Source organism: Schistocerca serialis, chromosome 4, assembly GCF_023864345.2.
Source record: "Schistocerca serialis cubense isolate TAMUIC-IGC-003099 chromosome 4, iqSchSeri2.2, whole genome shotgun sequence".
Classification (NCBI taxonomy): Eukaryota; Metazoa; Arthropoda; class Insecta; order Orthoptera; family Acrididae; genus Schistocerca; species Schistocerca serialis.
The window spans coordinates 770,889,792-770,903,290 of NC_064641.1; the positions used below are offsets into that span (position 1 = coordinate 770,889,792).

The following is a 13,499-nucleotide window of genomic DNA, read 5'->3' on the forward strand; positions in this document are numbered from 1 at the left end:
ATTAGTAACATGTACATAAAGTCCACTAGCTCTGTTTCTTGCGGGTGTTTCTACTTTAGTGCCGAACACAAGCCACTTTCATGTCTGCAATAAAATAATACGCTCGTTAAGTGTACATCCGACATCATGTTACCTAATTAACAACCGATACTCGGTAGTAAACATAATACAATATTTCGACAGTATTCATTATTCGCAGATAGTATTTAATTGTGTTGTGTGGTCTCACGCTTCATATTGGATATACCCAAGCTCTGTGTATTATCCCAGGCATTTATCGCGCTTTCGAATGCTAATACGCTTCCACAACCATGTTTGTTGAAAATCATTGTAATAAGTTTATGTTTCTTCATTTATTGTATGTTTACAAACGGTAACGCTCGCCATTCGCCAAGATAAAGTGTTTCTCCGAACTTTCTACGCAGTGCAATTAAGTTTATCCAATCCGTTTTATGAATGACAGCTTCTCACATCTTTATTATCATCGTCGATTTAGTCGAATATTGAATGTTTGTGTGTTTTAATGCTTATAAGCTTTTTCGCTTTCAGGTGACAGTTGCAGTTATCGATACATTTGACCATATGTGATTCAAACAACTGGCTGTGGAAGATCTCTGACGCAAACATGGAGCGGAATTGTCAACATGTGTTATAGAGAGGAGACTAAATTAATGGTACCAACAAATTGTCTATAGTTCACTGTGCAAGTGTGGAGTCAAGACTTGACCTATTGACAGTCTGTGAATCCAGTAAGCAAATGTGCGTCCTGTAGGGAGAACGCTGTAGTGATAATAGTGAATTAGACAACAATTTCCAAAATGCCAAAAATTAAGGCAAGAGGCTTGCACAGTTCATGGTTACACCATAGGGAACTTGGTCATCGTTTCCCACTGGGACACAGTGACCGATTTTCGAAAGAACTGTACTCTTCTCTTATGCCTTGTAATGGCTGGGACCAAAGTGAACATCTGAGAAATGCTGTGCACGGTGGTGTTTTTAATTTGGAGTTTTCACCCGATAGGTAGGAGCAACTTATCGCTCGACGTAACTTCGTAGTAAAATACCATATTAAGTGAAACTAATTAGTTTACTTTGCAGCTCCCTACTCGTGGCAGCTTGTGAGAAGAAGAGCATTTTAATGTTTGATCCCTTGTGCAGAAAGTTAATACATGCAGTGGACAATGCACATCGTGACTGCGTCAACTGTGTCAGGTGAGACAGCCTTGCGTCTAGAATTTCGATCAAAATGTAGGCATTGAGTATCACTTTAAAATTTGCATGAATTTTGTTTTTATTGTCGAGTATCATGGAGCACATTAAGGTGCTAAATTGCAATACATGTAGTTCTGTTGTTGATTTTCTTTTAAATTAAAACTATCCACTATGTTATCCAAGAAGGAATGTAACAATATCACATTAAGTACTTCTGATTGTTACTTCCTGTTATTCTTTGTATGTTTCAGATAATTTTGTTACTCCACTCTCTCTGATTGCTAGAATCAGACATTCTTCTGTATATATGTGTTCATGACCTACTGTTGGTTTGAGCTGTAAGCTATATAATGTTTTGATGCAGGCTTTTCTTGTTTATAAACAAATTTCAGCATAGTATGCTTTCATTCCAGTTTTTTATCATTATGTTCTCAAGTAATTTATGAAGGTTTCATTTGCAATGAGCTTTGTCTGTAAGCCTTGTTGACATCAGTAAAATCAAATGATGGTTCAGAAGCATTATTCAGTTAGCTACCTGAGAGCACATTCATTCATTACACAAAACATGTAAACTGTGTTGGATTACGTTATTCAGGATATTTTTCTGTAATTGTGGTACTTTTATGTGAAGATGCTATGAAATTTCATTTATGTACTTTCTTATTCTGTCGTCTTGTCATATCATTGGATGTAGTGTGTTTTTTGTGTAGATTGAGTATACAGTGTATTGCCAAACTCATTTCAAGGTATACAATCAGAAATTCTTCTCTTGAAGAGTTTTATTTTTTGAGGATCGCAACTTGACAGTGAGACGAGATGCGTTGTTTTATTAGTTTGAAAGACATTATTTTGGTGAAAGATTCCTGGATATGACTTTATAAAGCAAAAACATACTCTGACAGGAATCATTGGTGTGTTTTCTACGCCACATATCTTTTACATTTTATAAATCATAAGATGCATGGGAATGAGCTTTGTAGTGTACATTCCTAAAGGTAATGTTTATTGTGGGTACATGCATTATGTTACTGAAATTCTGGTACAATCAAATAAGTTATTTTGTATCAGCATAAAATTACTTTGTCTGGAAATGTAGTTAAAACATTGTACCACATAGTTTCTAAATTTGCTGTATTCATTGATTGTCTCATAAATCAACCCGAAGATCACTTAATCGCATTGACATATTTTGTATCATATGCACAAGAACTGTATGATCATGATGTAAGGGGTGAATAAAATTGAACAGAATTGAATGAAATGACATTAGATCAAAAGTGTGAAACTTGTATGACTACTGCTAAGGAAGCTACTGTAACATGACCTCATAACATGTAAGCCTGTTTTTAGGCATACATATGACTAAACCGGTTGTTCACCATTTAATGTAGTAATATAAGTTAGTTTGTAATGGCCCGCCACCTTAAGAACGCGACATAAAAGGCTGGTTCGTCGATTTTCCCCATTCATTAGTAATAGTAATGTTGGTAGTAGTGTATGTAATTATTCATCCAAGATCATCTAATAACAATGTAAGAATGTTCATGGTAATACAATTAAAATTAGTTGCTCAAAAGATGCAAACACATAGAATGTAGAAATATAGTATATGAGGATAGGGAAGGTGTAGTTTATTTGTCCATAGACAAGTCACATTAATACTGTTTTAAACAAAATGTATACAGTTTGTGGAAATACGGAAGCGTCCGATCCCACCCGTCTGCTTTGACCCATGACGTCACAAATATGGCGGAAACAAAAACAAACACACACACACTTTCCACAAGAAGCCTAATGACACTAACGGGACAAGCGAGGGGAAATGGGGTGTTTTGGGTGGGGGGCACACTAAATATAAACAAATTTAGACGCCTTGCGTAGCTACAACGTGTAAGTGAAGACGACCATGCATGAATACCCACCCACCTCCTCAGGGGTCGTAACCCCTGCAACCCATAGAAGATAAAGATGCTTCAGTAGCTGATTAGTGTTTTTTGTCTTTAAAAAAAAAAAAAAAAAAAAAACTCACGGCATAGAACGAACAGATCAGAAAGATAAATATAATAAACTAAAACAGAAATTCGAGGAAACAGATAATTAAAATAAGTAATAAGTGTTTCTAAATTTAAAAAAAAAAAAAAACCCTCACGAGATAGAACGAACAGATCAGAAAAGTAAATAAAATAAGATAAAACAGAACTGGAGACAGCCACACTCAAACCAAACTCCGCGCCGTCATGACGTCACACACGACAACACCCTTACGTCACGGGTCAAAGCCGACACGTGGGATCGGACGCTTCTGTCTTACAAATTATCTGCAGGTATGGGAAAACAAGGGGATATATAAACTGTTTTCAAGTACTAAAATGCTTATTTTTACACAGATAACTACTTAACAACCAATATTAATAACACTGTCATAGACATAAGCAAAGCAGTCATATACAAAAAAGTCACAAAGGTCTGCCACACTGAAGACACTTTCAGAAGCAGTTTTATATGAAATGTAAACGCCGATTTTTTAAAATGTGATTTGCACTAATCCATGCTTCGAAGGAAGTTGATGTGAAGAGGGGAGAGGAGAGAATCACAGAAATTTTCTCATATGCCAGCAAAAACCTACAATAAGTAGTTGCTTGGTTTGAATGATGTACTGCTTAATTTTATTTTGGAAGGTTAATGTCTAATTTCTATATAATCTTTAGTACTGTTTGGCTAAAATTATCATAACATTTTCATTTATTTTCGAGTAGCGATCTGTTTTTTATGATCTTACGGTGTTGTTTGTGTAAAAGAGTATTTATTGGGAAACTTTCAGTTAGATGAAAGTATACGGTAATCATTCATAAATGTTGTATTGGTATGTTATGTTCTTGGTCAGCAAAATAGGACAATTTAATTTCGAATGCATTATTGTTTCAGAGTACTGTCCATATTATTATTTTAACAGTTTAATGTCCAGGTTGGAGCAACAACAGTTATGAAAAGGGTAGATTGCTACTCACCTTAAAGATGACATGTTGAGTTGCAGACAGATACAACAAAAAGGCTGTTACGCACCTAAGCTTTCAGTCAAAGCCTTCTTCAGAAAAGAAGGGAAAACACATACATTCACACAAGTGGGCACTCCTCATAACTGGTCACTCAAGCTGTCCTTTCTATTATGAAGATGGCTTTGGCTGAAACCTTAGTGTGTGAGACAGTCTCTTCATTGTGCATGTCTGCAACTCATTTTCATGATCAGTAGCAATATATCCATTTCATAACTGTTAATATTATATAACTTGTCTTCATGTATCAGTCCGTTTTTCAACTATGGACTCATAACGTCAACTTCACACATTAGGCCTATATAATTACTAACTTTTTGTATTAGGTCAAGAAATCATCCAAAAATTTCCATTTTATTCATCTAACATTTTCTGTTACCATTTTTTGTATACCTACACTCCGTTTCACTTGCTAGAAATATGAAAATACTTTCTGTTAAACTGGGAATATTGTTTGAACTTCTCGTTATAAGATTTGTATTATCCATTAGTTTGTGTAATACCTCAGCACATTGCTAATTAAAAATATTACTAACTTCATATGAATCCCTCTATTCCTTTCCTCCCTTTTGCAGTGTTATTTTACTGCAATCTGCCCTCTTTATTTATTCAACAAAGATCTGACAATGATACTGGATTCATTGTGGTAATAAAATGGAAATAAATAGCTCAAAAATACACACACACACACACACACACACACACACACACACACACACACAGAGTATATAATTTTCATTTATGAGGATAGGGCAGGTGGTCAGCTATGGTTTTGATGAAGAAACCATCCTGGCATTTACTTGAAATAATTTAGAAAAATAATGGAAAACCTAAGTCAAGATTGCCAGATAGATGCAAACTTCGCATTCCCGAATATTATGTCATTGTCTTATCAAGTCCACTTTCACAGTCGGTTTGTCCCTATTCTACAATGTTCTTTGATTCACACACAATTTGCTCCAGATAACTTTTAATAATTCTTAATTTTGCTCTTCCTTGCTGCATAAACTAAGACACCTGCTGGTGACTTCTGGACAATGAACACACTGCTATGCCCTTAGAACTAACTCAGCTTGCTTGGAAAACTGACTCCTGGCTCATATGCATGCAATTGTACCCCGTGTACATCTTAATGGCCTCTCCTAGGTCCAGCTAAAAAAAAACTGATGACTGAGGTGATTTCCGTGGGAAATTTGTTGTAAGATTTTATTCCCTAATAGAAAATGATGTTTTGAATTTTTTGTTTTTCCTTGATATATGTAAGTCCAAACTGGCTTTTGTTCCATGGTTTGTGTAGAACTGTTAGCGAAGGTAGTAATGTTTTTTTTTCTCCATATATGCGCAACAGATGGTTGATATACTCGCAGGGTCCAATAAGGATATCCAAGTTTTTAAACAGTTCCTTAGAATGAGCCTGCCTAGCACTTGTAGCATAAAAATTGTCGTGTTTTGTGTCTTTCAATCGCCAGAAAATTATCCTTTATCGAAGAGCTGAGTGTGTCGTCACAAAACACTGGCAGTTACAAACTGATAATAGAATCCTAAGAGCAAAACATGCAGATGACTTTTTTCCCCAGTATCTTTGTGTGTTCATTCCAAGTTAATTGAGAAGCAATATTCACCCTTAAAAACTTTGTGTTTGTTACACAATCTGTAGAATTCTCATCTACGTTTGATGTGACAGAATTATTTTCCCTATTCATGCTGAAGTACATACTGTTTTTTTTTTTTTAAATATTCACCGCTGATTTATTACACAGTGCCCAGCTGTAAACATTGTTGAGAGCTTTATTTGCTTTAGCTGATAGGAGATAAGGTGTTTTATCAGTGACTATGATGTTGCTACCATCAGCAAAGAGAATTTTTTTCCATGTCTTATACCCTCTGGGAGGTCATTGATATGTGTTAACACTTTAACTATTGGCAACATACATATCTGCCCACAGTTGTCATGGCTTCAGTGCCAACAGCACATGCGTGCGACAGAAGCTAAGCAAGCCTGGAGTGCTAATGTTGTATATATATGTTTCGAGATTTCTCGTAAGTGTATGCTATAAAGCACACACTATATGTTGACTACTGGTACAGAAGTCCATCTCTGTTCAGCTATTTGCAGTAAGGAACAAAAATTACAATGGGTACAGTTTGCATGCACAGTGAAGGTATGCCAGAACTTGAAGCCAAACTGTAGTGAGATGGAATTTGGGTTAATAAACATTACAATGGTTTTGAAGTGGCGTGACAGGAGAGATGTATGTATGTTGATGACATATGTAAAGCTGCAATGAAATCAGCTATGAAAGTGGACTTCCAAACTAACACTGAAAAATTTAATCTGAAATGTGTGTTTGATTACAGCAAGTGTGCAGTGGGCAAAGATGTCAACAGAATGTGTTCGCAAAACACTGAAATGGTACAAAATACTGTTTTTTCACTCCTTAGATATGTGTGTGTTAAATTCCCACATTATTTACAAGGTTCATGCCAAAAAGAATTCTTCACTCACCGAATTTCACCTCGGCCTAATTTGAGATTTTGCAGACATATCACCAAGAAAGGAAAGCATCAGGAGGTTGTTGATCAGTGGAAGAAAATCCATTGTGGCTCTGAGCAAGGCACTTTCCAAGTACTGTTAAATCATAAGTAAAATAACACGTACTTGTGAGGAGACTACTCAGTTGCATTACTGCTGTAAACAGTGTGATGCAAAACTTTGTGTAATGCCTTGTTTCGAAATGATCACACAAAAAAATTCTGAAATGTGATTCTTTGTAATGTTATCTGGTTTTGGGAACTTCAACAGCTAAAATTTATTTTAGGATCTTATTAGTGATAATAAATACAGAAGACCCTGTGGTGATGAAGATGCAGCACAGCAAATGCTGTAGTGCTCAGCACCATATTGTGCCCAGCATTGTCCATTGCATTACCCTGAGGAATACCTATGTTTATGTGCTTGTCTGACAGCTGTTTTAGTAAAAGTACCTTTCGCACCCCGATTTTCGGGTAAGATTGTAACTATTCATTTGGAATCCTTCCTACACTTAGTGCTTCTAGCTTATCTTGTATTTTATTTTCAACTAGCTTATATTGTATTTTATTTTCAACAGTGTCAAAAGTCTTGAATGAGTTCTAAGAACATGCATGTAACGCAGACATCTGTGTCAAGACCTTGGAGTAGCACTTTAGTGAAGTCTCTAATGGCCGGTACTGTACTTGTCCCTCTTCGGTAACCAAACTGTAATTTGTTAGAAAGGTTGCATTTATTCATGTAACTCATTATTTTTTGTTGGGTGATGGATTCAGTTACTTTTAAAGAACACATACAGTAGTAGAGTTGCCTGCTATTTTTAATACCCTTCTTTAACGAGGGCACAACACATGCAAGTATTAGATGCTCTGGAGAAATGTCAGCTGAAGGACTTATTTATTATGTTTGTCAATGGGGCTTCTAGGTCGAACAGAAACTGGAACATCATCTGTGCTTGCTGACTTCTTATTTTTATCTTCCTGACTTCAAGCTCTGATATGGAAAAGACCACTATTGTTCTTGCTGTGTAAGTCAGTGTGAGTGCTACATGTATTTTAGGAAGATTTTGTTGGAACTTCTCCACAATACCAGAAATAATAATTTACAAAATTTCCCAATTTCTGGGGATTTTCTGCTATTCTACGCCTATCTTTGATTTATAATGTATTGTACTTGTTTGTCTTTTCTGTTTCATGTTTCATGACATCCCATACTACTTTGCTTTTAGTTTCTGCCATATTGTTTTGTCATGGTGTGTGTGTGTGTGTGTGTGTGTGTGTGTGTGTGTGTGTGTGTGTGTGTTTTGCAAGTAATACCATCCTGTACAGTTTTTATACCTATGATACTAATTTAGAAACTGAATTATTGTAGTGGTTTTGTAAAGAACTGAGAAATTTGAATTTCTTGGAGGACTTCCGAATACCCACAATCATCTATATATTCTCATTAGCTGCTGCTGATGTTGTGGCTACTTTTGGAAATGTCTAATAATAATAATAATAATAATAATAATAATAAAACAATAATAGTTTAAACAGAATGCAGAATTTAGAGAACTTAGCATTTACATTGTTTCCCAGATACGCTTCATTCAAGGTTTGCTTTGCTAATGCCCTATGAAAGTATGTACTTCTAAGAAGATCCTTGTAGAAGACTGCTGTTTTGTGGGTTTTACCAAACCTGTATTTAACTGTATTATTTGACAGTAGTGATTAGAAAGGCCAAGATTTCTTATAAATACTTTGCAACATTTGGAGTCAGTGTCTGTAAGTACTTGGTCCAAGACTGATGGTGAAATTTTTGATATCCATGCAGCAGTTAGCAAAAGTGCTTAAAATGTTTAGGAAGTTATTAATTTCACCTTCAACCCCTGTGTTAATATTCATGTCTCAACTCATTATGATGATAGTTTTGGGGCGTCTCAAAGGACTTCAGATAATTTGTTGAAGAAAGTGTCCATTTATTTGGAATTTGAACCTTCCCTGTTGTCATTTCTGTGGCACCACATGGCCTTAGAGGTATTATTTGAAGTTGTGACTTCATTTTGGTAAAAGCAATCTTCAGCGCTATGTGGATAACATGAGATTCATTAATCTGGTAATATTCATATCTCGTTTTAAGTTCTTCCCTTGCTGTGAAAACAGTCCCTGCAGTCCATTTCTTATAATGATTCCTAATTGTTTGCCTGTGTGAAACAGGGATGGCTGTATTTTTGTAGTATCATAGAGTTGAATATTTTTACATTTGTCCTCTTCATTTTTAGCAGAAGGGAATTATTTGATAGCACACACTTTAGCCTTTCCCAGTTGGGCAGCTTACCTGCTGGTGAATCTTCCAGATTGTATGATTTTGGTCCATGATACGTTTTCATTTCTGACATCTCTTCCAGAGTTGCATTAGAGATCTTCAGAGATGCTCATGGTTTGTCTAAGTTGTAGGGGCTCTCCAGGAGCATTTCTAAATGTGTCCAGCTCACAACGAGAGGTGTTTGTGAGAAAAAAAAAATTGATTTTCATGTCATGCTCTATAGCTTTAAAAAAAGTAATGTGGTACAGATTGGTTGTGTTGCATAACAGTTAAGGTTGTGGGTTTGGATCTCTACAGGTGCTATTGGTGCTATCAACTTTTTAATTTTTAAATCTTCATTGAAATGACTTTGATCATTATTTTTGTTCAGTTAAGGTTTTTTTTTTTTTTTTAAATTCCCTTGTCACATAATTTTATCACTGTATTATTTTCTTCAATGGCGTTCACTTTTTTCCTTCTTGACATTTTTTCCGCTCTGAATCTTTGTGTATATGAATTTAATTATCAAAGATGAGGTGACTTACCGAACAAAAGCGCTGGCAGGTCGATAGACACACAAACAAACACAGACATACACACAAAATTCAAGCTTTCGCAACAAACTGTTGCCTCATCAGGAAAGAGGGAAGGAGAGGGGAAGACGAAAGGAAGTGGGTTTTAAGGGAGAGGGTAAGGAGTCATTCCAATCCCGGGAGCGGAAAGACTTACCTTAGGGGGAAAAAAGGACAGGTATACACTCGCACACACGCACATATCCATCCACACATACAGACACAAGCAGACATATTTAAAGTCTTTAAATATGTCTGCTTGTGTCTGTATGTGTGGATGGATATGTGCGTGTGTGCGAGTGTATACCTGTCCTTTTTTCCCCCTAAGGTAAGTCTTTCCGCTCCCGGGATTGGAATGACTCCTTACCCTCTCCCTTAAAACCCACTTCCTTTCGTCTTCCCCTCTCCTTCCCTCTTTCCTGATGAGGCAACAGTTTGTTGCGAAAGCTTGAATTTTGTGTGTATGTCTGTGTTTGTTTGTGTGTCTATCGACCTGCCAGCGCTTTTGTTCGGTAAGTCACCTCATCTTTGTTTTTTATATATAATTTTTCCCACGTGGAATGTTTCCTTCCATTATATTGAATTTAATTATCTTTATTTATGTCATAATATTTAAACATCTGATAATACCAATCTATTACTTTGGGAGCAAAAGCTGAAAAAAGTCTATTTATGTATATTGACTGCGCAGTGTTGTCAAACATGTATTTTTCATTACAAGATGTACATATTTTTTGGATTGTAATTGCCATACAAACATTTAAAACATAAATTCTTATTACATGTGGACAAAGTAATGCAGATGAAGATTTAAGTGAAAGAATGTGTTATAAGTAAAATTAAATTCAAGCAAAATGGGGAGGAGAAATAATGAATGCAATAACATGGACAAAAATATAATATTATAAATATTATTAAAGTCACACGAATAAAGCTTCCAAGTGGAAGAAGACTGATAGGAAGAAAAATGAGAGCAAATGAAAAAGTTAATACAGTGATTAAAATGATGTGATGGACGATAGAAATAAAAAGTTACATTTAAACTAATTAACTGAATCAACATTATGATCCACAACTTATAAAGATTTAAAAATAAAAAATAAAATAAATATAAAATATTTGAAAGGAACTTAGGCAATACAAACCCACAGCTTTGGTATATGAGGACTGCACCTTAATCGTTATACAATGCTACCAAACTGTAGAACATTACTTTTTTAAAGCTGTAGAGCTTCATGTGAAATACCAATATTTTTTTGTTGATTACTTGTAAGTGAGGGCCCACCAGGGTGAATGGTTGCAGAGTGTTGTACGTCAGACCTTAACCATCATCATCGTATAGCTGGTTTCAAAAAGTTGATCCCACCTCTGGGGACCTTTCCTTGTTAGATCTGTGTAAAATGTCATGAATAACCATACAACTCAGAAGATTCACCAGTAACTAATTCTTTAATAACTGCCATTGAGAGGACTTAAAGTTCTTCTAAAACAACTAGTTGTCTGAGAGTCAGGTGACTGGACCCCCTTAAAATTCTTTTGTCGCAATGTTGTACTGACCATAGGATACTTGGTTTCATCTTGTAGTCAGCATTTATTGCCACTACCCAACCCTCATGTTCAGGTGTGTGTGTGTGTGTGTGTGTGTGTGTGTGTGTGTGTGTGTGTGTGTGTGTGTGTGTAAAGGCTTATTTCATTTTCTCTTAGTTCATGTTTAGTAGTCTGTAGCCATTCAAGTCTCATGTTCCATAAATACCTGAAGGTATGTCGAATGATGAAAGCTGTACATTAAGTTAGAAGCAGGCATATTTTTGTGAATTGCCAACAACAAAATATGACGAATGGAAGGTTACTTGGAAAGAAGTCGGCATTCTTCCTCCCACACAAATCACTCGCTGTTTTGATATGATGGATCTTACTAAGCATTTGTCTTGTATTGATTTCTGAGATCACTCTCAGGTGTCTCTATAGTAGAAAAGTTAAAATGCATTTAGTATTACCATTAGTGTTAAAACTGGACATTCAAGAATAAAAGTTGTATGTATTTGAATGTAGATGGACGTTTCGTGGATTGCCTTCCCAGTCATTCATTTTCATTCTTTTATAGACACACACAGTGTCCTGTAAATTCCATAATGAAAGCGAGCATTCAGCAATGTGGAATGGGACAAAATATACGTTACACCTCGAGTGACTGCTTCCGTTCTTATTTTGGTGGGCATGCAGTGTACTTTGAACTCCATATCTATCTACCACATATTGAGCACTTCAATGGAGCCATGTTTAAGTACTATCTCATTTATTCGCATTTTTTTATTATTTAAAGTTGTGTAATTGACAACATTTGCTACAGATGGGTTGCTTCTAGTGGAATTGTGTGTGGGGTCCTTAAAATATAAAAGTATGCTGACTTTGATATAAGCATTTTTCTTTTATTTTGTAAATTAAATGGATGTTTGTGTTAAGACTCACTATTTATAACTTGATTGTAATAAATGGAAGTGTTATCATGATTTGTTTTGTTTCGGTTTTATTGACAATGCAGATTTTCGTCCATGTACTCTGTTCGTCTCTTCCTAGGAAAGACATGTCATTTTTAAGCTTAGGAAAGACACACAATTTTTTAAGCTAACTATTACTTCTACCCCCCCCCCCCCCCCCCCCCAGGTAAGGATTAATTTGCCGAGTAAAGCTCTGCGTCCCTGGGGTTCCTGAGCTGGGGACTGGTAAGTGTCGTCAGTCCTCTGTCACTGTAAGCTCTGAGCATTCTTCAGCAACCACCATGTGGCACAGTGGTGCAACATTGTGTATCTCAGGGAATGGGGATCTTGGCTTCATTGCCTGGATAGCGAGGATGGAATAAACCTTTCTAAAAAAAAACATGTCAATCTCAAGGTGTGCTGCGTGCTGGTGAGATGCATGGCTGTTAAGGGTGAACAGTCATTAGCAGACAATCTGTGGGGAACTTGCTGCATGTCAGTTGTGTAAGGCTTATTCAGGCATGCAGGGCTCTGTCCGAGTGGACCGTTATTTCCCTAGCTGCTTGTTAGACCAAAATGGATCCTCCGAAATTTTCTTTTCCTCCTCCCAGCATAAAGGGTGGACTGCTGGTGGGTACTGACACCCAATCAAGTAAGAGGGCTCATATAGCCAGTCCTCCTGACTCAGGAGTGAAATCTAAGTGTTTCATGTCTAGTAACAGGACACATGCTGGCAGTGAGAGTGTTCGCTTTAATCATCAAGAGGAAAGAGAGCAGCTTCATGAAAGTTTCTCCTTCTTATATTCAATGAGGGTTGGAAGGCATTGCTGACAATTTAAAATCTGGGCACTGGTGGCAGAAACTGCTAGTTCCCAACAAGTAAAGAACCTACGAAATGCGCAGTACCTGGGGGAATATGCCATTGAAATAGCTGCACACCAGCTTGAGTTGTAGCAAGATGATGTGATGTGCAGGAATCTGGTGGACATTTCCAGTGAGGAACTTTTAAGATGAGTGGACTCCAGAAGGAGTAACTGACGTGCAAAATATCATGAGGAGGGTGGACAGGGATCTTTATCCTGATGTTTAATAGCAAGAAACTTCCTGAGCATGTAGGCAGGTTTCCTTTGCCTAAGCGTGTGCCCTTATGTACCCAACCCAATGCGGTGTTTCAGATGCCAGCACTTTGGGCATACTACTATTGGGTGTCATGTAGAAGCTACTTGTGGCAAATGCGTTAAGGCAGCCCACAACAGTGTCTCTTGTTCCTCTCCACTGAAGTGTGTAAATTGCTCTGGAGCTCACCCTGTGTGGAGTCAAGTCTGCAGCATGTATCTGGAAGCACGGAAAATACAAACAGCTTAAAACT

The 13,499-nt window shown here is 36.7% G+C and overlaps 1 protein-coding gene across 1 annotated transcript in view; it reads left to right on the forward strand.

The window, feature by feature from the left end:
- The first annotated feature begins 232 nt into the window (after nucleotides 1-232).
- The window catches only part of LOC126473330 (DDB1- and CUL4-associated factor 10), a 70,837-nt gene continuing 57,570 nt past the window's right edge, over nucleotides 233-13,499 (forward strand). Inside the window, exons 1-3 of the mRNA XM_050100316.1 lie at nucleotides 233-313; nucleotides 550-1,021; nucleotides 1,099-1,212. Of these exons, the coding sequence (XP_049956273.1) occupies nucleotides 819-1,021; nucleotides 1,099-1,212 (317 nt within the window). The 5' untranslated portion in view covers nucleotides 233-313; nucleotides 550-818. The remainder of the gene's footprint in view (nucleotides 314-549; nucleotides 1,022-1,098; nucleotides 1,213-13,499) is intronic.